Here is a 24,840-nt window from a genome sequence, read left to right as displayed (position 1 = left end):
TCTCTTGTACTGAGGAGCCCAGAACTGGACACAGGACTCCAGGTGTGGCCTCACCAGTGCTGAGTAGAGGAAATGATCACCTCCCTCGACCTGCTGGCAATGCTTTGCCTAATGCAGCCCAGGATACCATTTGCCTTTTTTGCAGCAGGGGCCCATTGCTGGCTCATGTTCAACCTGGTGTCAACCAGGACCCCCAGGCCCTTTTCTGCAAGGCTGCTTTCCAGGGGGTGGCCCCCAGCATATGTTGGTGCATGGGGTTGTTCTTCCCCAGGTGCAGGACTTTGCACTTCCCCTTGTTGAACTTCATGAGGTTCCTGTCAGCCCATTTCTCCAGCCTATTGAGGTCTCTCTGGACGGCAGCACGACCTTCTGATGTATCAGCCACTCCTCCTGGTTTTGTGTCATCTGCAAACTTACTGAGGGTACACTCTGCCCTATCATCCAGATCATTAATGAAGGTGTTAAATAGGACTGGGCCCAGTATTGACCCCTGGGGTACATTGCCAGTTACTGGCCTCCAGCCAGGCTTCATGCCATTAATCACCACCCTCTGGGCCTGGCCATTCAGCCAGTTTTCAGTCCACCTGCCTGTCTACTAATCCAGCCTGTACATCAACAGCTTGTCTATGAGGATCTTATGGCAGACAGTATCAAGTGCCTTAGTGAAGTCCACATAGATGATATCCACTGCTCTCCCCTCATCTTCAAAGCCAGTCCTTTCATTGTAGAATTTTATCAAATTGGTCAAGCAGGACTGAATTTAATGTCAGCCTTAAATTTATAAAGCCTCTGCTAAAAAGTAATAGCAGTGAATTTCCTTTAGCAAATAGATCTAGGGAAGATACATCAGAGCTTCTGCTCTGTTCTCAATCTTGTGTCATTTAGGTTCATTCTTTTTGTGTTGCATTGTGAAGGAAAACTTTTCTGTGGGGTTTTTTTGGTGTTTTTTTAAAGAACCACCACCAGCCTACCTTTAAACAAGGTTATACCAAGGCCGAGTCTAAGTCTGATAGCCCCTAATGCCCAGCACTTTTTAAGCTAATGAGAACTGCATATACAGAGAGCTTGTAGATTGAGGTCTTCTGTTTTTTCAACCTTTTCTAAATGTACTTGTAATGAAATTTTCCCTGACAGTGTTGTATTGATCTGTTGTCAATAACTCTAAAATGCAGCAAGTTCAGCATTAAAAATACTCAACTTCTGACAAGGTGTGCTCAGTTAATTGGTTTATTAGTAAAAGACAAAAACATCATTTGCACAGAAAAGAGCAAGTAATAGCTTTGCAAAGCAAAGTCTCAGTAACTTAAGTCACAGATCTTTTTCAAAATGAATACTTAAAGGAACTCATATTCCTATCCTATCTGATGCCATCAATTTATTTGCATCTCTGGTACTGACCAAGCTCCTCAGTTTTGTGTCAACAGCAGTGCTTCAACACAGTGAACAACCAGCCTACTGCTTATCTTTACACAAGTTGCATGAGTATCAAGGAAGTCATTCCTTTATTGAATCACTAATACATGAAGTTGTGATTTCAAGATCAGCTTAAGAATTAAATGTGCTCTGGGGCAGTAGCTGACAGATATTTTGTTTAAATAACAGTATTCCGGAAATAAGAGCTACTGACTAAACACATACTTGATGTAAATGAATAGGATATCATATTTTGTGTTTATATACCACAGTACTTTTTAAATACCAGCTGCCGATTTGCTGGGGACTGCAGCCATCCTGCTGTTACTGCTCAATGCAAAATGTGTATCCCATTTTACTGTGATGTTACTGGTTGCAGGTAGTTAGTTTGTTGTGGAAATAGAATATCTCCTCATGCAATTGTCTTATGTGCATTTTTAAATAAACGTTACAGTCAGCTGTCTTGGTTCAGCATTTTGAATTACCTTGAAATCTGAATAGCTAATCCATCTGTGTGTATATATATATATCTATCTATATCTATATCTCAATTTCCAATCTCTTCCCATTATTGCTGGTTTTTCAAAAATACTCTCTTTTCAACATATGCACAAGCTTTGTGCTCCACCTACTGGCTGATTATCATTGATTATTTAATAAAGCTCTAAATTATTCATCAGTGTTGTTGATACAGAACAAAAAGCTGTCTAGTGCCAGAAACGGGAGAAAAGTGTTAGCACTTGGTAAACAGAGAGTGCAAAGTGTTAAGAATTTAGTATTGCTTTCTACATCAGAAGGAAACTATGAAAAGTAGTGGTCACTGTAACCGTGTAGACCTGAAAACCAGTATTGCCACTGCTGGTAATGGGCCACAGGATTGTGCTGAATTTGCAAGGCCTCAGGACGGATGCTTGCCAAGCTTGCGCTCTCTGAACTTTTCTTGACCTGCCTGCAGCTTTGTTTTGCTTGGTTTAGCTGTAACAGCAATTTCTCTAATTGACCAGGTGTCTGTGGCTAATTTATTTTGCCTTCGTTTATCTTTTTATGGTATGACCATAGTTTTCTATAGATAGCAGTAACAAGCAGTTATTCTGTGTAGAGAATGAGATATTTATGACTGTAACATAATGATGTAGTGTAGGGAAATACAGGCCTGGTACGATAGCAGAGGCCCTGAGAACTGGAGGTGCAGTATGCGGCGTAGGGGAGTACAGGCAGGGGGTGATAAGAGATGGCGCACAGGGTTGGCACTGGAGACCCCATGGCTATAAACAACTCACCGATAGTCGGTTAAAGAAATGCAGACCTAGATCTGACAAACTGGCTTTAGGAGTAACAAAGAGAACAAAAGAATAGTATGTAGTATATGTAAAAGGCACCATGTATGGAATATTTGGAGGTAATGTGGAGCTGCAGGTTGATAAAGAAAGAGCAAAGGTGTAAAAGTGTATTAGCAAATATAAAAATGACTCCAAGTGTATCCTGAGGTGAGGAAGAAGAAAGCATTAACATGAACATCATATTGTTCCTGGTGAAGGGACTCCAGATGCTGACAGCTCACCATAACACCCCCGAACCACCAGAATGAAACTACCAGCCTTGGGATGCAGAAGAGCAATGGAAGCGTGAGCATCGGGAAAAGCGTAGAAACTCAATGTGTGAATAACAGTTCAAACTGTTTTATCACTATTATTGAGGCTTTCTCTGTATAGAAGTATTCTAACTATTATTATTTTTCGGTAGCAATTATATCTGGATTAATAATGATTAGACTCTTAAGATTTGAATTACGCTAACAAAAAAATCCTTGGCTTTATATAAGGTGTGCTTACTTTTTGCCTATAAACAAGATTTGGAGTGTAACAACTGGTGGATAGTGCGGGCAGCCCTCCTGTGAACCTTTAGGGCATTTTGGAGGACAGCTCTCTGTAAGCCCTTACGGCACTGTAAGAGTCGGTCCTTCTGAAGTCCTTACAGCAATCTGGGGCTGTCCTTTTGTATTCAGCATACAATAATCAAAGAAGATGAGGGAATAGAGTTAATATGTGTTCCTATGGTCCTGGTAAGTATCGCACTTAAATAAAAAAATTTATTTATGGGCAACGTTCGCAGATCTTTTTAAGGCTGTAAGGCATGTTTCCTGTTTGCCCATGGAGGGGATTTTGAGTGTGACACCCCGTTCTAGCCTTTTCTTGATCTTGCTGTAGTCATCAAGTATACAAATACCCTCTTACCTCAGTTTTAAAATTACTGTGCACTGGTTTGCAAATGTGATATGGCAATGGATGAATAATATCAACTCGGTATCAAAAGGTTCATTTCATAGCATTCCATATGCGCTGTATATATTCCTTTTTTTATTTTCATCCAACGTAGTAGTAAACATTTAGTCCACCTGGGAATGTGGCATCCATCACTTCACTGTGAAGATAATTTAATAAAATTAACCAGGAAATAGTTCCACCATCTAGTCATACTGTTTTTAACATAAAAATACCTTCTACATAATGTCTGTATATGTGAAACTGCTAAATATTTTAAGTTTCGTATTCCAAATTCACTATAAACATTTTGGCAGCCGTTTCAAAAATTGCTGCACCACTGGGTTGTTTATAGTAGACAGAAAAACTGGGTTAAAAAAACACTGGTCAGGAAATTCTTCTGCTAACTCTCCATCTTAAAGCCATACTCTTTTGCCAATGTTACATCTGTGATATGAACCTAAGCTGGTGCCTTAAGGAGAGTAGATGAACAAACATTTGCTTTAACTGTTTTTCTGTAAGATGTCAACGTGCATTTGTAAAATTATTTATTTTACATAATGCACATGGGTGTCACAATTTACAGTCTGTGAGATCAAGAAGTTAATGATGCAGGCTTCACTGAATATCTTCAATGCATTTCCTTCATTTAAAATAAGATCCTTTTTCTCCCTCATGTCTTAATCCAAACCAAATAGTGATCATGATGAGCTGTGCTGAAAAAGCCCTCTTCCATCAGCATTTGGACTTGCCCATTTCCAGCTATATGGAACAACAGTCTTTTTTTAATGCGTGTTATTAGGAATGTGGAAAAGTTCAGCTAAGTCATACTCCAAAATCGTTTAAAAAATAAATAAATAAAGACTCTGCAGAATTTACTCTTTCCTTTTTGGAGTTATGCGCTGGAATTACTCCAGGTGCAAAGTTGTAGAATTTCCCACATATCTGAATTTAACAACTACAGTTCAACTAAAGGCCTTCTTGAGCAGCTTCTAGAAATATTAAGGGGATCAAGAAGAATGTGTTTAAAGTACTTACTAGGATAAGCAAGTCTGTTTCCTCTGTTGTGATTTTCCTATTTCTTTGGTCAGGATAAAGATGTAAAATATTGCAGATTTCTGTATCAGATTTTAACGTGAGTGAAATACAGGAATACTGAAAGTTGACAATGAACTCTAGTTCTACTTTTTTAGTTCTAACTTCTGACTTGTACGAACAGTTAAAGTTCCTATGAAATTTTAACCAAATTGCAGTAAGACATTTTATGTGGAGAGAGTTCTCTGCAGATTTTTTCTATTTTTGGATAACTGCTTGTCTGGCTTCACCTCATGCCTCAAGTGAAGCCATTCCTGCTTGCTGACAAACTGAAGTTTGCAAATGAAACTTGCAGTGTTGGGATCATATTTTAATTTAACTGTTTCTCTTTGCATAAGTCAATTTTCTGTCTTATCCTTCATTTGAAGCTGTAGAGTTTTATAACTTCATCTCTAGAAGAAGAGTTACCTTGAATTGTAGAAATTCACCTGGATTTTGAAAGTGTAACTATTAAGTGTCATTTGCAATAAACAGGTTGTTAAGATAAAATGTAAGCTACCATCTGTATACACTACAGAATGTAGTCTCAGCAGTTCTTGTGATCCAAGACAATGGTGAGGAATACTGCTGCTGGGAGATATGGAGCTTTCTGAGGGAAATGTACTTCCAAAGTAGAAGCAGTAATTGCTTATGTTGTTCACTGGCATTTTGATTTCTGACCTTGGAGAACATTAATCCAGAGTGCTACATACATTAGCAAAAGCAGTGGATCCTTTTGCATATTTTGTCTCTCTTCTTGCTTTTGGCTTTTCATATGCTCCACCGCTTTCTTTCTTGAGCTTAACATTGGTAGTACTGGAGGTGTAGTGTTGAAGACAGGAAGATTAGATGTTACACAACTTCTAGTTTCCCCTTATGATATGGGGAGGAGTTTTAAGGTGCACTCATAATGATGGCAGGAATGCAAGTACGTAGTCTTCGTGATTTAAGGTTTGAATAGCTGCATGGAATCTGTTTACAGTGCATTGCCACTTTAAACAAAATAGTATCTATTTTGTCTTCAGTTTCTATTAATGAAATGTTATAATTTGTCCATAAAACTAGGAAATCTCAGTTATTAGTTTCAGTATGTTTTGACAACCATGCATGTATGAATTTTCAAAATAGTGAAAGTTCCTTATGTCTCTCTCTGCTACGCTTCGGCTTCCAAGTGGATTAGAGTGGATATTTCTGTAAAAGTGTGTACTTGGGAATTAGTTGGCAGTTTTCCTATTTTTTACTATTGTGCAATTACAGCCTTTAGAATTTCTGAAATAAAAAGTACCTATTTCAAACTATTTTTCTGTTTGTTTTCACAGGTGATCAGTCAGCACTTTGAAGGGATACTAGGGAGGGTCATGTTGAATATCTGAGTTTGAACTTTTCCCCTGAAAAGCAAAGGGAAGAATAATTAAAATAGCTTGAGTTAAGGAGTAGCTCTGTTAAATAGCAGCTTTGCTCCATTAAGCAAGAAGATCTATGAAGCAACTGCAAGTGATTAAAGTTACGGGAATCACAGGTGATCAGTCAGCACTTTGAAGGGATACTAGGGAGGGTCATGTTGAATATCTGAGTTTGAACTTTTCCCCTGAAAAGCAAAGGGAAGAATAATTAAAATAGCTTGAGTTAAGGAGTAGCTCTGTTAAATAGCAGCTTTGCTCCATTAAGCAAGAAGATCTATGAAGCAACTGCAAGTGATTAAAGTTACGGGAAGGTATCTTATTGTGATGAGAGAAACAAAGAACATATGGCTAAACATTACTACCTTTCTTTCCACTAATGCTGGCTAGGAGTGGGACCCTACTTAGTGTACTAGTGACCTGTCCAATCACATTTCTAACACACAGAGAACTTTAAAGATGGGAAGCTACCAGTTGTAGTGATCCTTGCATGGCAGGCTTTAGAAGTTCAACTTGCAGAGTATTACTTTTACAGTATTACTGTATTTAGAATAGAATGTTTCCACAGATGGGGCATCTACCACCTCTCTGGGCAACCTGTTCCAGTGTTTCACCACTGTCATTGTAAAAAATTTCTTCCTTATATCTAGTCTGAATCTACCCTCTTTTAGTTTAAAACCATTATTTAAATATGACTTGCCTACCTAGGCACTGTGCCAATAAATTTACTGGGTATATTTCACTCAAGGAGCTAGTTTAAGTTTGTCAGTAAAAGTTGATGATTTTGTCAGCAGGAATAAAAATTCCACATAGCTTCATCAAGCTTGTGCCTACTGAAGGAAAGCTTTGTGATGATGGTTGTTTTTGACTAGAGCCTGCTTTGCTTTCCAGCCAGTAGAAGGACACGTTTAACATATTTGATATTAACAACTGATTCTGTCAGTCATAGTTTCACATTACACTTCAATCCCATTTTGTGGTACTAATCTGATTGTCTTTCAGGAAGCTTCTCAACAACTAGAAGTTGATACTAACTGTTACATATTTATAGGTAAAAGCTGTAGTTCCTTTGTGTTATTTCTGAATAACAACTTTTAAACTGTTACTATTTCCCCGACAGCTCGTGAAAGGCACACACAGAGAGTGTTTTCAGTTCACCTTCCTATTGATCTGCCCACTGTGATACATTTACATGGTAATGTAAAGACTGTGGTGAAAGTCACATTGGTGACAAGAACTGGTTGAGTCTGCATGTTAATTCATGTATAACAAAGAATCAAATCTCTGCTTGAGGCTAAAAAATAAAAAGATTATGGTGTGTCTCTTCTTCACCACCCACTGTCCCATTTACGTTCAGACAAACCATAAAAATCCAGCTGTGCTGAACTTTATAGCATTTCATTTATGGACAAGCAAGCTTTTGTACTAAAATTGCAAATGGATAAGTAAGTAACTAATATTTTGGTAAATGTAATTAGAAAACATAGGGATCATCTACTTTTGCTTCTTAAATACAGAGCCTTTGAAGAAAGACGGAAGCAAGAAGAAGAAAAAGAACAAAGGTTTAGAGAACGAGTTCTGCAGCAGAGGAAAATTAAACTTCAGGAAGCAACTGATAAGTTCCAGCGTGCTCATCTGCCTTTTTCTCAGCACAAGCAAATAGGTTTGTAAATTAAAATTTAATCATTATTCACAATACAAGTGTTTTTCTATTAGTAGAATATAATTGAGGCAAACAGTGTCATGCACCGTATAGTACCAAAAGAAGGGGGGGGAAAATGACCACTACTCAGACTCCACAGTCAGGCGGGTGCTATATGGTGACAGTTTATTGAGAGCAGAATCCTTTAAGCAAGCATACAGGTTCACGAAATAGTAACACATAACACGACACAATTACATACACAGGGAGGGTAATACGACCTGTCGATAAGGATCAAGCCAGTGGTCACAGACGGTTCGGGGATCTCAGTCCAGCTGAGAGGGAGCTCCGAAGAGCCTCCTCCAGTCCGCATCCTTTATGCTTTGTTGCCACGTGGTCTCGGTAGATAAGCCCTTGGTTGGGTCTTATCTTTTACTCAAATGCGCCACTAAACTAAGTGCTCAGTATCACAAGTTGGTTTTACTTTTAACTTTATGCGGGCGAGCTTCTCCTTTTACTTCCCTGCCTTAGGTTTTCTCTCTCAGTGGGTTCAAATATGTTTCAGAGCCTGGGTCTTTAGGCCCTTGACATAAGTTTAGGCCTCAGAACTGCGAGAGGTGTGGCAGAGGCAGACTTACCAAGGATGACAGTGTCCAAACAGGCGAGAGCTATGGGGCTTTCGCTCCATCATGTCCCCCGTTTCTGCACAGTCATTGCTCCCTTGTGTCCAGCTACATGGGGGCATGGGCATCACAAACAGAACAATTAACTTCACTCAAATGAATTGAATTCATATAAGCAAAACTTAACTGACAAGAAGTTCAGATCTGATACATATGACAAAATTGGGTAGAGGGAATTAAAAAAAACATTTTTTTTTCTAAAAATTGTATTGTGAGATATTTCATTATATTCCGGTCACAGTAAGTACATCACCTCCTTGGGATATTGTGGCTTCCTGGGTTTTCCCCACTTTTTTCACTGCTGTGTGCTTATTGCTTACAATACTGTGCTTTCACAGCTGGGGGTGAGGTGTTACAAGGCCACTGAAAGTTGCTAGGATAACATGATCCGCTATTTGAATCCTTGAATATGAAATATTCAAGAATGTTCATTTTGTTTGTCATTAAGTAAAAGCAGTCCTAGCATATATTAATGTATTACATAATTTTTGCTGAATTAGTCAGCTTTTTAAGCTGTTCTCTAGCTGCTGAGAAGTAATGATCACTTCAACTCCGTTCCTGCTTTCTTGGAATCAGTGCAGATTGGCAGGAGCTTAACAGCATCAGCCAAGTCTGATTTCCAGTCAACTTTCCAGTGTTGAAACTCTTAAGATATGGTATATTACTTAGGTATTCTTTAACAGATTTACTCTCCCAACTGCAGTTGCGCCAACTGTGAGGTAATGTCTCTGACTTCAAGATCAAATGTCAGATTAAAATAACAAAATAGAACAGTACTGTTTTAGGGCTTCTTCATGGCTCTACTGACAGCCCAGACTGTGTAGCAGTATAATGAATCACAATTTTTTTTCTTGGGTTTTCCTTTATAGCAATTCTGCCTCTGCCAGTTTCTACCCTACTTTACTTACTTGAAAGAGGCAATACCTTGTGCCTGTCTGGGCTCTTTCTTTCTCTGCTGATTCAATTATTAAGTTACAATTTGGCCTCTATAAAATATCTGCAAGCCATAACTTTGTCTTAGTGCATGAGCAGAATAATCATGATGTAAATACAAAGTTACTGCTGGATTTTTTAACCTCCTGTTTTTTCAGCAGTGCAGTCTAAAAACATAAAGCAAAACTATTGAATACGTGTTACTGTAAAGACTTAAATAGACTAGGGTTTTGTTTCAGAGGAACTAGAGATGCTCCAGCATGTCTAATGATGCTAAACCACTCAGTTTATTTTAACAGTCTGGATTTAGGCTTCCAAACTTCAGAAACTTAACCAAACCATATATGGTAAAATATTCCAATTTTTAAAATATTTTTTTCCATTGTGTTTTTTACTCTAATCCTTCTAGTCCAGACAAAAGCAGCTTTTCAGTTAGAAGAAGCTCTTGAACAAATTAAAGGATCAGTTTTAACACCAGGACTGTGCTTGCCCAGCAGAAACAAAACCAACTTCAGGTAAGCATTTCTGTTTACTCTGATGATCAAAGGAAGTAAATTGCTTAGTGTTTTCAATAAACAGCAGACAATTACTCTTTAAGAAATTGTAGGCCATTTCTCTCGTGGCAAAGAAAGCATTTCTGTGAACTGTTCCAATGAAACATTATGAAACATCCTTGAGTTGGTTGTGTCCATTTGGTAAAACAGCAGAGGAGATGACACAAACCTTTTCCCTTCAGCAGAATTCTGGGAGTAGTTGGTGCTAATCCGGTCCCCATCCAGTTATAGCCTGACTCAGATTGCCATGGTTATCAAACCATCTGCTGTTCTATGAATAATAAAGTATTCTGTCTAGATGATTTCTTATTCTCATGCAGATTTTTTCCTTTTGACATTCAAGGATAGTTTAGTCTGTATATTCATCCCATGATCTTATCTTCTTTCCAGCTGTCATTCCTTTAAATTTCTCATCCTCTATATGTATCTTGAGCATCCTGATAACAATTTCACCTGCATTTTCATTTGATATCACATACAATTTGAATTGCATACTTTTCACTCTACCCAAGCACTTTTTCTAAGATACCTTGACTTATCACGAATGTTTCTTCATGCATAGTTTATCTATATGCTGTATTTGATACTCCTTCCTGATTATCCCCTTCCTAATCTCTCATTTCTTTAATGTTTCAGTTCAGGGTTTTATTTTCGTTGTTGCTGCTTTTGTTATTACTATTATTATAATTATTTTCTGCATGCTGTAAATTGTGCAGATGTCCAGAATAGAGATAAATTCTGTCTAAAAGGGGTCTCCCTACTTTTGAGCTTCAGTGTGTTCTTCATTGTGATGTTAATATTCAGTTTGATTACATATCTATTGCTGATTAATACATGTTTGCAGGCGATAAACTGGGCAATTAAGAAAACATTTCATACCTCTTAGAGCTAAATACTCATACTATCTGCCAGTCAACACACATACAGTTCTGCAGCTACTACACTGGATTGACATAATAAAGGACGATTCCAGCCATAAAAACAAAACAAAACAAACAAAAAATCTACCTGCTAAATATAAGTTGAAAATATGGCAAAAAAATGTAGATGTTTCTAAACCCTGTCTCAGGGTTCCTGATCGTTTGTCTCGTTTCACTCATAGGCTCAATTAAGGACAGCAGCTCAGTGCCTCTTCCCCATGCCTTTATCATTTCTTTCTTTATTTTTCATCTTTCTTCAAACTGCTCCTTGTGCCCTAGGGGCTCACATTTTTCTCTCAGGACCTCTTCAAATCACTTACCATTTCTTACAGTATAACATTGCTGTCACTCCATATTATATTTGGATAATTTTAAAAATTCACTATCCTGTAATAATGATAGTGTGTTCTTTTCCCGATTTTCATTTTTATAACCTGATTTCCTAACAGAATTAAATTTATACGTTCATATTCTTTTACAGTTTGTGTTCCCCTAGTAACCAAGTTTGAGAGAGCGCTAAGAATCTCAAAGATAATTATATTTCTACAAGTTTGAAATTCGCAATTGGGCAAGGAAGAAGTTATTCAAACAAGTGACCCCAGCATGAAAAAGGTTTAAAAGTTGAGTCCACATTGACCTATTGGCAGGTCACAAGCCAGTTAGTACGGATAAGACAGCATACAAATATCTTGGAACCTGCCACAGAATGTGCTGCTTCTTCCCCAGCTGGTAACTAGGAGGCCTGAGTAGGAGCCATATGGGGTGGGTGAGGGAGGATGTAGAGACAATTGGCAGTGTGGTAATAAGGGAAAAAGAATTAAGTTATTAGAATCATAGAATAGTTTGGGTTGGAAGGGACCTCTAAAGGTCATCTAGTCCTACCCCCCTGCCATGGGCAGGGACATCTCAACTAGATTCAGGTTGCTCAGAGCCCCGTCCAACCTGACCTTGAATGTTTCCAGGGATGGGGCATCCACCACCTCTCTGGGAAACCTGTGCCAGTGTTTCACCACCCTCAGCGCAAAAAATTTCTTCCTTATATCTAGTCTAAATCTCCCCCCCTTTAGTTTAAAGCCATTAATTGTAGTACAGGCTTCTGTATAGGGGCAAAGTATACAAATTAATATGAAATAAAGCTTTGCTTATTCTAATGCTAACAATTTGTCTTCCTTCCTTGTGACAGAAAATATTCTATGCATTTTTGTCTGCATCTCACACAATCCCTTACTAAGCACTGAGATTCAAACTGAACATGTGTTATGCAGCATGGTCTGCTGCTGAAGATGATAGTGCAGGGTTGTTCCCTTTAGTTTTGGTCTCGGAGCCATAGTTTGTGTGGGTCATAAAAGTGGCATTTCTGTGTTTTCAGCCTTAGTTCCAAAAATTGTGCAAAATTCTCTTAGAGGGCAAATAAATTTCTTGCAAATCAGTACAGCAAAGTAAGCTTTGGTACAGAAAAGCATTTTGAGAAAGTTCTCAAAGGTGAAGGTTCTTCAAAACGCACCAGTTCTGAGCTGTAAAGCTTTAAAAATGTTTTATAATCCCTTTAATTGGAAATTTTGGGACAGCTAATAACTAACTCAGATAAGGTAGTAGATCCCTTTCTGTATTTCTATCTCTTCTTACACTTCTATAAACACTCAAACCAAAAATCTCGTATCATCTTTAGAATTTTCCCTTCCTCATAAATAGAATGTATAGAATTCGTTGACAGTCCCCTTTTAAAGGAAGAAATGAATACTGCATTAAGTATTCAAGATAAGTATGGCTGCAGACCCAACTGGATATAGGTGAATTTTATAAGGTTCTAGAATTCTCAATGTCTATGTTTAAAAAGTTGTAAAAAATTGAATTAAGCAATGGAGACATATTACCTCCTCTTGGAGAAAAGCAAAAAATCCTGGAACACCTAATGATTGAAAGATTGTAGTCTGTGCTTGCAGTAGAGCTACTCTGCTTCTAGTAAGGTTTAGTTATTAAATGCTGAAGCAAAGATTTTGGTCAATTCATTAGCCACCAGGGATTGGGATGTGCGCACATGAGGGATGTAAATGGTGTGCTGCTCTTTGTACAAGATATATTTCCCTGTTTGTGTTTAAAAAGTTGTATTTGATTAGGTTCAGTCTTGGGATAGAAACTTGATTATGACAAATCAAAAATGTTCTCTGGAAAAAGTTGGAATGTAGAAACTTTTATGAATGTAAATGGTCTAAACATCCAAATATATATCAAGAAACTTCCCCCCCAAAAAAAAAAACCCAAAAAACCCATAGATTTTTTGGGGGCCAGGTGTATATCAGTCTGGTCCACAGTAACAAAGTCTTTAAAAGTGGATAGGTACAAAAAGTTTTTGGATAGGGAGGAATGATTCCCATTCAAAAGGATACAGAATGCAGTTTTCTGAGTTCTATAAATAAATATGAGAAGTTGTTCTCCCTTTTTGCTATCAGCCATCTCATCAGAAATAATAAATTCTTTTTTAGACTCTGCCAAATATATATCTCTGCTTAGGTCAGTGCAATTAAGCCAACCTTTTTGGAATATTGTATAAAATCTTCTGAAAAATAACAATAATCTTGATGGGATGAAAGTTTTCCGTTGTCCTAAAATTGTAAGTGTTATAATAAATACAGAAAAGGTCTCATTAGACTATTTACCCATTTGACACAGATGTACTAAAAAGAAAAGGGATTGATTTTAACAGGAAGTATAATTTCAGATACAGAAAGAGGATGAAACAGATGAAGGCTCAGAACAAGGAACTGTGGAAACTTAAACTGAAGAAATGGAGAGAAATTAAGGAAAGGGGTTATTGAGTTTCTGTACATATATTAGACATATGGTAGCCATCTCCAGCTAGGAGCAATACATGTTTCTTAATAATGCATCTCTGCTGGATAAGCAGCAGAGGAGGATGAGGTCTGTGTACGTATTGTGTGACTACACTGTTCAAATTTGCTCAATGGGGTGCCAGCTGTTAAGGAAGATAGCTTTGTGTGGCATGAAGTAGTCATATCTTCTTACAAGTTCCTACACTGCATATTGCCCATATCTGAAAGGAACCATCATCTTCACCATCACCTTCACTGAAAATGAGGAAGGGTAAAATGTGAGTGGTGGTTCATCTTGTCAGGCCAGATTCTAATTATTTAAAAAAAGAGGGAAATATGTGGAAGCATGATTTTCATATTTAGTTGCATATAGACTAAAAGTTCACTTTTCCCACAAATTTCACTAAACACCTTCACCCAATTTAGTAATATTTAAGGGATTGTGTTGATGCCACTAAGGAACTATATATCAGAAATGCATCCTGGGAATGTTGGAAAGTATCTGCATATTGAATGGACAATAAGGTTTGGTTTGTTACTCAAAATCCAAGGATTGCTGAGACAAAGTATCATTTCAAATATTGGACCTGATCAACCTGGTAAAATAAAAGCTGGATCTCCCCTTTTTAGTAACGGTATACATGTTTTACAAATAACTTCACTGAAAGTTTATACTGATAATCTGTTTCCAAGGTCTATTCTCCTTCTACCACCATTTGTAATCATTGTGGAGTACAACAAATACTTGATCCTAAAATAGTGAGACATAAGCTTGGCTTTCTAATCAATTGTAAGGGTTATGGCTCTACTGAACAGATGTGAGAACTTAAAGCATGGATCTGGTGAGAGATTTCTGTAAGTGCCACTTTGAATATGCCAGACTAAGGGCATTTAGGGCCCTGGAACCAAAAGGCAGGATCAGTGTCCTTCACTAAACTGTTCTACCTAGGCAGTGAAGCATAGCTGGCAACCGGGTAATAGTTATATTTCCAGAAGACTAAAGCTTGATTGACCTATGAGCTGGTGGGTTTTGGGGTGTGGGTTATTTTGGTTTTTGTTTAATGCCTACCTTTCTTGTTGGTTAAAGCTACTTGTTTCTTGTTTTTGTCATCCTTGATATCTACCTAGTTCTTGCTTCTTGTTTTCCGAAGCTTGGTTCCTATTCCTAGTGATCTTACCCAGCCTTGTTCCAGTTCTATCTGCTTTTTATTCTTGAACATATCTTGTTACGCAGTCCCTGCCTTCCTGGTCTCTGATTGCACATTTTCCTTGTCATGTGGCTTCACATGCTTCTTGGCTTCTTTGATTCCTGGGCGTCAACCAGCCTCATGGTTCTTGCTAATCGTCATCCTGTAGAAACCTGTGGTTTCCTCTATCTTAATTTGGGCTCACCGTGACCACAATACCCAGCTACAATAGCTACTCCAAAGTTTTTTTTCTCAGGTAGCAAATACAAATTCTTTAATGTACCACATTACTGCCATTACACATCATCAGTAGAATTGGGCTCTCTAGATACTACAAAGCCTTCCTGCTATTTGAAGTAAGGGAATATCTCACAGCATCAGTATATAGTTATCCTCTATAGAAGCCAACCTTATGGACAAATAAAGGCCATTTTGCTTGTTTTTTTAAAAAAAAACCCTCCGTGTTCTATTTCTGTAAATGACCAAACTGTTGGCTGACATTTTCCAGAATAATTCAGCCTGAGGCAGTCACCCAACAACGCAATCACAAAAGTCTGACTATTTATAAATAACAGAAGAGAAGGTTTAAAATGGAAAGTGTTGGACAGTTTTAGATAGTACTAACAGTACCACCTGTAGTTACATATAGTATAGCTGTCCTTCACTTGCCAGGCATTTATTGATGATGTATACTTTTGGAAAGGAATATGTTTAAAAGTGTACAGTTGACGCATAGAAATAAGCCAAAGTAATAAGTTATTTGCTTGCATCAAGAACCACAGATGACACTTCATCCTCATCAGCATCTAGAAATGGTTCTTTCCATCAGAAGCAGATTTCAGCAATGGTTGGCTGGGATGAAACAATACAAGAGAGCAGTAGAACAAATGTGGATAGTAAGCAACTTCTCTTCCAGAAAAATCTGAAAGAAATGCAACAACTCCTTGAAAAACAGCATCTCAGCAACTTGGAGGTATGATATTTTCATGTGATTCATTAAATGATGCTTCTTAAATGTAATAGAAAGTTTCTTGAATGTGATAAAAATGAAAGGTCTGTTAAGCACACTTTACCAAGTAGACAACTGAGGGCAGACTGCATTGTGCCTTACCAATAGATTATTTAAAGTAAAATTATACATATTTTTCAGTAAGAAATCAGAAATCTTTAAAAAAGTTTGTAAGAATAGTTTCACAAATTCTTCAAAGATATCTGTTGTGTTGTCTTTCTTTCTGTGAACGTAAGATTTGTGTCTCGGAATTCTTGGCTCTGAAGTTGCTAGCCATTAGTCTATCACAAACTAGCTCGCTCCAAACTTAAATTAGCGGCTTGCAATTTGCAGTTAAGTTTCTGCTTTGCTGATTGCTACAGCTCAGCACAAAATGCTATAGCAGTATAATTATGATAGGTCAAATGTTGGGATTTTTTTGTTTCTTGTTTTTTTTCCCAAATGTGTGGTGATTTCTTGGGGATTGACTTCAAGTCTCTTGAGATCCTTTTTTGTTATCTTTGGAATAGATGCAGGTGTTCCAGTAACAAGCCCATTAACTTTCTGTCTAAACTAATTTTTGGACCCAAAATCAGTTTCAAAAGTCATCTTAGAAACACAGTGAAAATCAAGAAGAACTGAGCTCCAAAGTGATTTCTTATAACTATTTTTAAGTGTGATTTTAGGTCTGTCACTCTTGTCTTTGATTTTAGAAACATTGTCTTCAATATTACATCTTTTGGAAACAAGAGGACATAATTCTGGATTCATTTTTTTATTTTATGATATCTACTGGTATCTGGACTCGTGGTGTCTAAAATGACCTTGACACTATGAAGCACCATCCCTTTATATTGGTGATGGCTAGAGGCATGGGATCATTGGTGGCAGCAGAGCAAGGGCTTTTCCTTTTAATACATCTGTATGGATAACTTTTGAAAGACTGTATACAGTTCAGATATATTTTGAGTTCTTTGATATCGATGTTTTCAGGCACATTCATCTCTGTCTTAGTACCTCCTTTGTTCTGATGGGTATTCATGAGAATCTTGAGCAGCTGATGACTAACACAGAAAAATCTCACTCAACTGGAGTAAATTTCAAAAAGGTTGAGGAGATAGAAAGTACAGTTTGTACTGGCAAGGTTGTTGATTAGTGTTCAGTCTTATTTCCAAGCATAAAAGAAGGAAGAGCAAATGGCAATTTATAGAAGACAGCTGATAAAACCAATTTCTAGATAACCACTTTCAAAAAAAATACAAAAAGGTCTAAGCTTTTTTTTTTTAATACCATGTTGTGCTTTTCATTGGTATAATGTTTGCAAATCCCTCCTTAAATGATGATGCTGAATTTTGCAGTAGCTGCATTAGGACATCTTAGAATTAGGAAAATAATGCAATCTTTTTGAGAAAAATGTATAAAAAGATTCTTCTTAATATATTGTAAGACATCTATGTTCTAGTGTATTTTATCAAACACAATTATCACATTCTAATTGAATTCTAGGGAAAAACTGCTGAGTCATGCATGATTTTTTTTTTATAGTTTTTTCTAAATGTTCTCATCAGCTTTGGACACTGCATATAATACAGGAATTTGTGTTTACAAATTAATGTATTTTTGAAAATGCTTTGGTCCTGTAAAAAATTTTGCTTTTTTTTCCAGAATGTATTTTTCTGCTACCACTAGGGGTTGCTCAGCTTCTTCCCTCTGATAAATAGTTTCAAATTATAAATATTTATACTTCAAACATTTGGACTTTCTTTCTTGAAATTACATGCTTTGGACTCTGATTAGAAAAATAATCAAGAAAGCTATTGTCATTGTTCTAAAGCCTGAGTTTTGGAAGATTAATACTTGGATTGTGCTGCTGTGCATGTGTATTGTGATTTCCTGTGATGTGAAGTAGTATTTATAATACTAATAAAATTTATAATTTATAATTATTTAAAATACTGTTACTGACATGAATAGGCTTCAGTATTCTTGTTACTGTCTGTTGTCCAAAGTCATTTCAACAGTGCTTGCCTTTCTGAAACTAATGTCAAAGTATTTCACTGTGCACATGCTTTGCAGTCTAACCATCCATTGAGATCCCTTGACCTCTCTTTGTTTCTGTTTTTACAGGCCCAGCAGGATTATAAAGATTCCTAAAATTCTTTTCTTTGCTATGGGGTAATAAAGTTCTATGTAGGCCCTTACCGGTAGATACGGTGTGTTCCCTGCTTTCCATCCCTAAAAATTTGTATAGTTTCAGCAGTAAGCCAAGGTTTTTAGTGACCCTTCTACCATTCTCCAAAATTATTTTGCATAAAGTATTGAGAGCAGTAGATTTTATTTTGTGCAACAGTTACATCTAAGCCAGTACATCAAATTATTATTTGTTATGTGTCCATAAGTATGTTCCATTTTGAAGAAATTCATATTGTTAACTTCATTCGCAATCAAAGGTTTTGTTGCACAGTCCTTTCCTGGTTTTGTTGCATGCATAAATAAAATCTTTAAGGTGGAGCTGGTAGCATGGTCTTTAGCTAAAGCTGCATGCAGCTTTTCACCAAAAGACATTACTCTCAAGTGTTTATCATTTTTCCAAATGTTAACTGTTTATGATGAAATTTTCCATTCTGGCACCTGCCTTGAACTGAATAATTTAGAAAACTTCCATTAAAATGGTTCAACTGTGACACAGAATAGTATTACTCATATATCTTTTTTTCTTTTCACCACTTCTTTAATTTGGTGGCCATACAAAATTGTTTTTGTCAGTGCGATATTTTTATGCTATTCCAGAAAAATACATTATGCTTAAATTAAACTGTTTGATTGATGTAACATTTTATTGTTTCACTTTTTAAACAAAATACTTGGAAGCAAGAGCTAATTCACAGACAAAACAGGTATAGATTACAACATGGAGACTGTAGTTTCCTCTTCCCTCATTTATATGACCTTAATTAGGTTATTCAAGTGGTATCTGTGAAATCCAAATTTAAATCCCTTTCCGATTTATTTGAAGCAGGAATTTTACCTTGGTTCTCCTTTTTTTCCAAGCATATTGTGCAGCCATTGAAGTACTCAGTATCAGTCTTTCTATGGATACTGTTCCCCTTGGCAAAAAAATGCTTCAATATTTATTGAAACAGGGACTGGAACACAGGTAGCATTTCTCAGAAATTGCAACCCAAACCATGAGGTCAGAGAGTTATTATATTATCTCAAATACAATACAATTTTGTATCCTATTATACTGTGTGTAAGTTTATATATGTTACATATAGAATTAAGTCACTGAGAAATAATGAATAATATTTTCTAAGTGATGTTTCACTGAATGAAAGCAGGAGATGCTGCAAATACATAGACATGGACATAGCCTTACTTTCATGAGTGAGTTGACCTGTATGACTGTTAGCTGATTGTGTTACTATGCTTTTGAGGTTGGACTGTGTCTATGAAATGAAGATGTTTCAGGTAACTGATGGAAAAACTGAATTCATTTTCAAGTGCATTTGTAGTATGACTGGAATGAGTTAAACAAGGGTTCTTTCTGCAAGGTGTATTGTATCAGTCTAACTCTTCAGAGGCATAGACAAGACCAGTATGGAAAAAAGGAGTGCCCGTGTACAGTCTCTCCTGAGTGTCAAGAACGTGTAGAATGCTCAGGGCTAGTTAGTGGGAAAACAGACTCTTAAGGGGAGGGTTAGGATGAAATGGCATTGGAACTGAAGTCAGATCTGATTTTGAAGAGACCATTCAAAGACTTGAAATAGGTTTCTACGGTCACCTTAAATCTAGAAACGTTGGCCATTTTTTATGTATAACGGTGAACATTAACAGCTTTTATGTTGATCGCTTAAATTATATGACAAACTTGAGTGATTTCCCTTCTCATTTTCCTTTTGGCAAGATCAGGGGGGGTCAGTTTTTACTGGCTTTCAACCAATATTGCAACATACCACTATCCTCCATGTTATTTCACCAATCCAAAATTCACATTTGCTATAAAGGCAAATTGAAATGTATCGCCAGACTAAATTATTTTACCCAAATACTTGAACTTGTTTTGATTGTGTATTCCTCAAGAGTAGGGTTTTTTTATGTAAAATAGTGGTTTATTCCAAGCCTGTGCTGTATAAAATAGCATTACAATCTTCATATCTGGCAATCTGGATGTTCGGTCATTTGAAGAGTGTCTTGCCTCAATTCAAACCCCTACTTGAACAGGTGATAATGTAGGATTGAAGCTGAAACAGCATTTTCAGTACAAAATAGTTTGTTTCACAGGTAGATTAATACGTCAATAAGACTTTGCTTGTGGATAAGTTAGGATTGTTATACATACAGCATAGCTCACAAACCACAGAAACAGGGAAATTGAGAACTGTCATCTAATATATATCTGCTCCTCCTTTACAAGCATACATTTTTTCATAAGAATGGCCATACATATTAACATGACTCCATTTTTGGTTTTACATTCATACACATATATCCATATACATATATAAGTATCTATGAAATATTTATAGATAGCTATGCACTAAATTATTTCTGTCATACTTCATAGCTATTTTTAAGTTATTTGTTTTACTAGAACAGAATAAATTGTTTATAAATGTAGTTAAAGGAGAGGAACAGGGGAAAAAATAGCAGTATCTGATCTTTAGTTTACTGCAGTTATGGTAATAATAAAATGTTTGCTTGCAGGAAAGGAGTGGAAGATACAAAAGTTTGTGCGTACTGGTCTGTCAGGATGCTATATTATATTATAATAAATGGCAATGTCGAGAGGAACAGGGGAAAAAATAGCAGTATCTGATCTTTAGTTTACTGCAGTTATGGTAATAATAAAATGTTTGCTTGCAGGAAAGGAGTGGAAGATACAAAAGTTTGTGCGTACTGGTCTGTCAGGATGCTATATTATATTATAATAAATTGGCAATGTCAGAGATAGTATATATACTAATGTCTCAAGGGGTTGTTGGGAAGTCTATTGCTTTCTCATCAAGATTAAAGTGTCACTGTCCAGAATAATTCTACCCCCTTGAAGATGGCAGAGCTGTGTTTTGCTTTTTAAAGAGATAAACCTCTTTTTGTGAAGTGGAAAGCAAAACAGAATTTAACTGCTTCTTTCTTCCGGTGTTCTGCTTCTGTCCTAGCAGGCTCATGGTGGCCTGGGTGCACAGAAACTTAGTCACTTTTTTCAATTTTGTACTGCATTAATTTTTATAAATCCCCAGTGGCACTTCTATGGGATTTAGTAGCTTGAGCTTTGCTGTGCAATTTATGCCCGATACTGGCATATCTCCATAAGGAAGTATGGCTCACCAACTGGGAAATAAAGCATTAAACCAGATGCCCAGAATTCTGAGGACAGGAATAAGCAGCGAATAACTGGGACCCAGGAGAGTGAAAGATCTTGTGACAAACAACTTAAAGAATTACACTGTTTCAAACAGTGGCAAGAAAAAAAAAAACAAACCAGCCTTTAAATTCAGTAGGCTGTTTAGGGGAAGGTAGATGCTGAAATCTTGTACATGTTCTTATAAATCATGTCTGTAAAGTTCTTAAGAGGAATGTATGTCTTGAAAAATATCGGCTCGAAAAAATGGAATTTGTAAAACAGGTAACATGTAACAGTCACAAAATATTTTTTTCAAGACAAGTGATTATATTAATGAAGCATGCAGTGACTGTTGGCAATTACATGAAACTGTCTCATTAGAGAAACTTATTTCTAGAGAGGTATAAATATATATTATTCGACAACACTCTTGGATATACGGTTTAACTTTTAGGTTGCCCTGTGTGGAGTCAGGATTTGGACTCAATGATCTTCGTTGGTCCCTTCTAACTCAGGATATTCTATGATTCTTAAAGTATTTCTGTATCTGACCTTTAGGATTTCCTGATATAAATCCACCTTCTGCCTTGGTTGCTGCTGTGCAGTGCACAAGATAGAGTGGAAACATGTTAAAAACTGTTCCATCCTTGCAATGTGTTTACATTGCTAAAAGAAAATGTAATGCTCTTTAGACTGCAAAAATGTATACTAATTTTTTAGCAAGTCAGAGAGACCTGGTAGGATAGTTCCTCAGCTGAACTATGGATTATTTTAAAAATTATATTCACACACTGTATAGTTGTGGGTCTTTTAGGAGGTGTGTACTGGTCAAATAGTATTAATAATTTTTTTCTGATGCTACAGCTCCAGTTCATTCAAATCTGTCAACCCTAATGCTTTGCCTTATTTGTGTATTTTACATCAAAATCTGAAGAAGAATAAACCAGAAAGACAGATTCTGAGTTTTCTAGAAGACGAAGAAATAGTTTCCTCCATCAGTTATTCTTTCCTTCTTTCCCCATAAATCAGACTTTGTTGGAAAGCTTTTCTGAAAAGAATAATTTCAGGACTTTGCGTCTCATCATTCAGACCTTAACCATCAGTGAGAGGGAGGATTATTTCTTTGCTTTAAAATGGAAAAAAATCTCTGAGAATTATTTCCCCTTCATTTCTGTCTCTAAAGTATTGTCTAGAAATAGCTGCATCTACTATTATTACATCATTACATCATTACTATCTAAAAATATAAAATATTTTTAAAAACATCATATCTCCTACAACCTGCAAATTCCAAAAAAGTGAAAATGGATAAGTTTTAGCTGATCTCCTTTATCCTTTTTTGGGATAACCAAAATGACATTGAATATAACATAGATTGTAAATAACTTAATTTGCTCATTAAATTATGTCATTGCATTTTATATATAACATTAAAATTATTATTAGTTAAGCAATTGAGTTAAGAACTTCTAGAATTAATATTGCATATGCATGCCTAATTTTTCTCCATGTCTGTTTGCCTCATGATGGTTTTCAATTATGCAGTCCCATGTTATTTTTGCATGACCCCGTCTCTTAAATGTGCAGGGTGGATGGTGCCTGTTCAAAGCAAATTTATTAATGGGTTAGAAACAAAAAAGGGACTAATACATTGTGGTGCTCAGTGCCCCAACATTTAATAATTTAATGATTTTAATAGTATTTAAAAACTAGCATTATGAATTCTACTTCTGGAGCTGAATGACTAGGTTAGTTTGTGAGAGAGTTAGGCACCTGGAGTAAGGATCCCGAGAACCAGCACTCTGAGTACTGAGATGCTAAATTAATTCATAGAAAGCAACAGAGAGAAATGTTTAGCTGAAAACCTGTTTCCTACACAGTTATGTACATTTAGCTCAGGACTTCATTAAAAAAGGAAGTCAGAGTGAAACCCTGACACTCAGTGTTCAGATCACTTATTTTTAAAAATCCTTCATTACAGCTTACTGAAGTACTTGAGTGCCTAAGAAATTGGAAACTTGAGTTCTTTTTATCCCAAGGAGTTTGAACCTGTGTTTCTAGCATCCTGTAATAATTTTCAAAACAAGCAAATTGGGTACTTTTAAATAGTCAGGTTCATAGATAGCTAGTTTCTGTATCCTAGATAGCTTGGGGGGAAATCAGGCACCTAGGAGTTAGCCTAGGAAAGACAGGGGTGTTGGTAGAAAGCTTTATTCTCGTCATCCTACACCTCCGTAGCTTCTTTGGTGGGTTTGGCAGAGTATTCTGGATCTCTTGTGTAACATAAGCATCAAAATCCTGCCTCAGTGACATTTGCTTTCTTGGGTCTGCCCAGATCTCCTGTGAAATCAGTATTGTGTAGTGCCATGTACTTTATGTTTTCCAAACTTGCATAGGAAAGAGATTATTAATTTTCTAAAGGACTTGCCCATTCCATAGTTGGTAAACTCAAAACCAGTAAAGGTGTTTAGGTACCTCACTGGCTTTGAGAAGTAGCTTTGTATCTGTGTGAACATTGGTGTCTTTTACTTCACAATGAATGTGAAGTATCTCATTATATATACACACATATAACACACAAAGAAGTCCTGTAAATAAACCAGTCGAAATGATCAAAAAAAGCAAGTAGTGTGAGAGGTGAGGGGCCTGGGTTTTCAGAGTAGGTAGCATTTTTCTAGCATTTATCTTCAGAAGAGTGTTCCCATTCACCTCTTGGAATTGTGTACAGTCAGCACTTAGTTTGCAGAAAATGTCAAATATACATATACCAGCTCTTTAGTGTGATAGCGTTCTGACAGAGTCCTTTGGCAGAAAATTCACTTGTGAGGTTCTCTTAAAATTTTACTTGTTTCAATGTTGTTCTTTCATTTGCTTCGTGAAAGATTTCTTAGGATCATGTTTTCTCTTTGTTTTAGTGCTTTACTGAAATGAAAGTGTTTGACACAGCTGTTCTAAGTCTGAAGACGTATAAGTGACCTCTTTAACTCCTCATAAGTATTTCCTTTTCCAGAGTACCAAGTATGTGGACAGGCTGGGTTTAGATTTCATGCACTAGGACATAAGATAATGCAGGCAACAGGCAATACAATAAATTGTACTTTTATAACAGAAACAATATGCAAATCCAGAAAATAAAAAGATAGTACACTCTATGAACATTTTTATTTCCTTATCATCCTGTAATATTCTCACAGATTACATCAAATTAAATCATTGGGATTTCCAGGTTTATTTCCCTGTAGCTATTGACCACTAAAAAAGAACAAATAATTGTTGAATGCTTTTTGAGGTCTGCATAAGTAGTTCTAGTTATGCATTTTTACAAGAAAATGAGACATTCACTTTTACTACAGAGTAGGCTAGAAAGGGAAATAAAATATTTAAATATTTTAGTGAGGATAAGCATCTTTAATGTGTGAAATGATGAAATTGTATGATGCAACAAAACAAATGTAAATTAACTAAACTTGCATGAACTAAGTAAAAGTTTGTATGTGTTTAAATGGGGAATCCTTCTTTATCCTTTAGTTCCCAACTTATTTCTGGAGGTTGCCTCAACTGAGATTTTGTGTTCCCATGAGGTTTTGTTTTACAAGGAGAGTAAAATTAT

At 36.5% G+C, this 24,840-nt stretch overlaps 1 protein-coding gene across 1 annotated transcript in view; it reads left to right on the top strand.

Annotated features, from left to right (window-relative positions):
• Positions 1-24,840, top strand: part of CEP126 (centrosomal protein 126) — a 41,813-nt gene that overhangs the window by 2,905 nt on the left and 14,068 nt on the right. The window contains 3 exon segments of the mRNA XM_009287766.1: positions 7,666-7,811; positions 9,816-9,921; positions 15,673-15,871. Of these exon segments, the coding sequence (XP_009286041.1) occupies positions 7,666-7,811; positions 9,816-9,921; positions 15,673-15,871 (451 nt within the window).

The sequence above is a fragment of the Aptenodytes forsteri genome, unplaced genomic scaffold, assembly GCF_000699145.1.
Source record: "Aptenodytes forsteri isolate BGI_AS27 unplaced genomic scaffold, ASM69914v1 Scaffold413, whole genome shotgun sequence".
Classification (NCBI taxonomy): Eukaryota; Metazoa; Chordata; class Aves; order Sphenisciformes; family Spheniscidae; genus Aptenodytes; species Aptenodytes forsteri.
The sequence above is the reverse complement of the archived record's forward strand: the minus strand, read 5'-3'. Positions and strand labels throughout refer to the sequence as shown.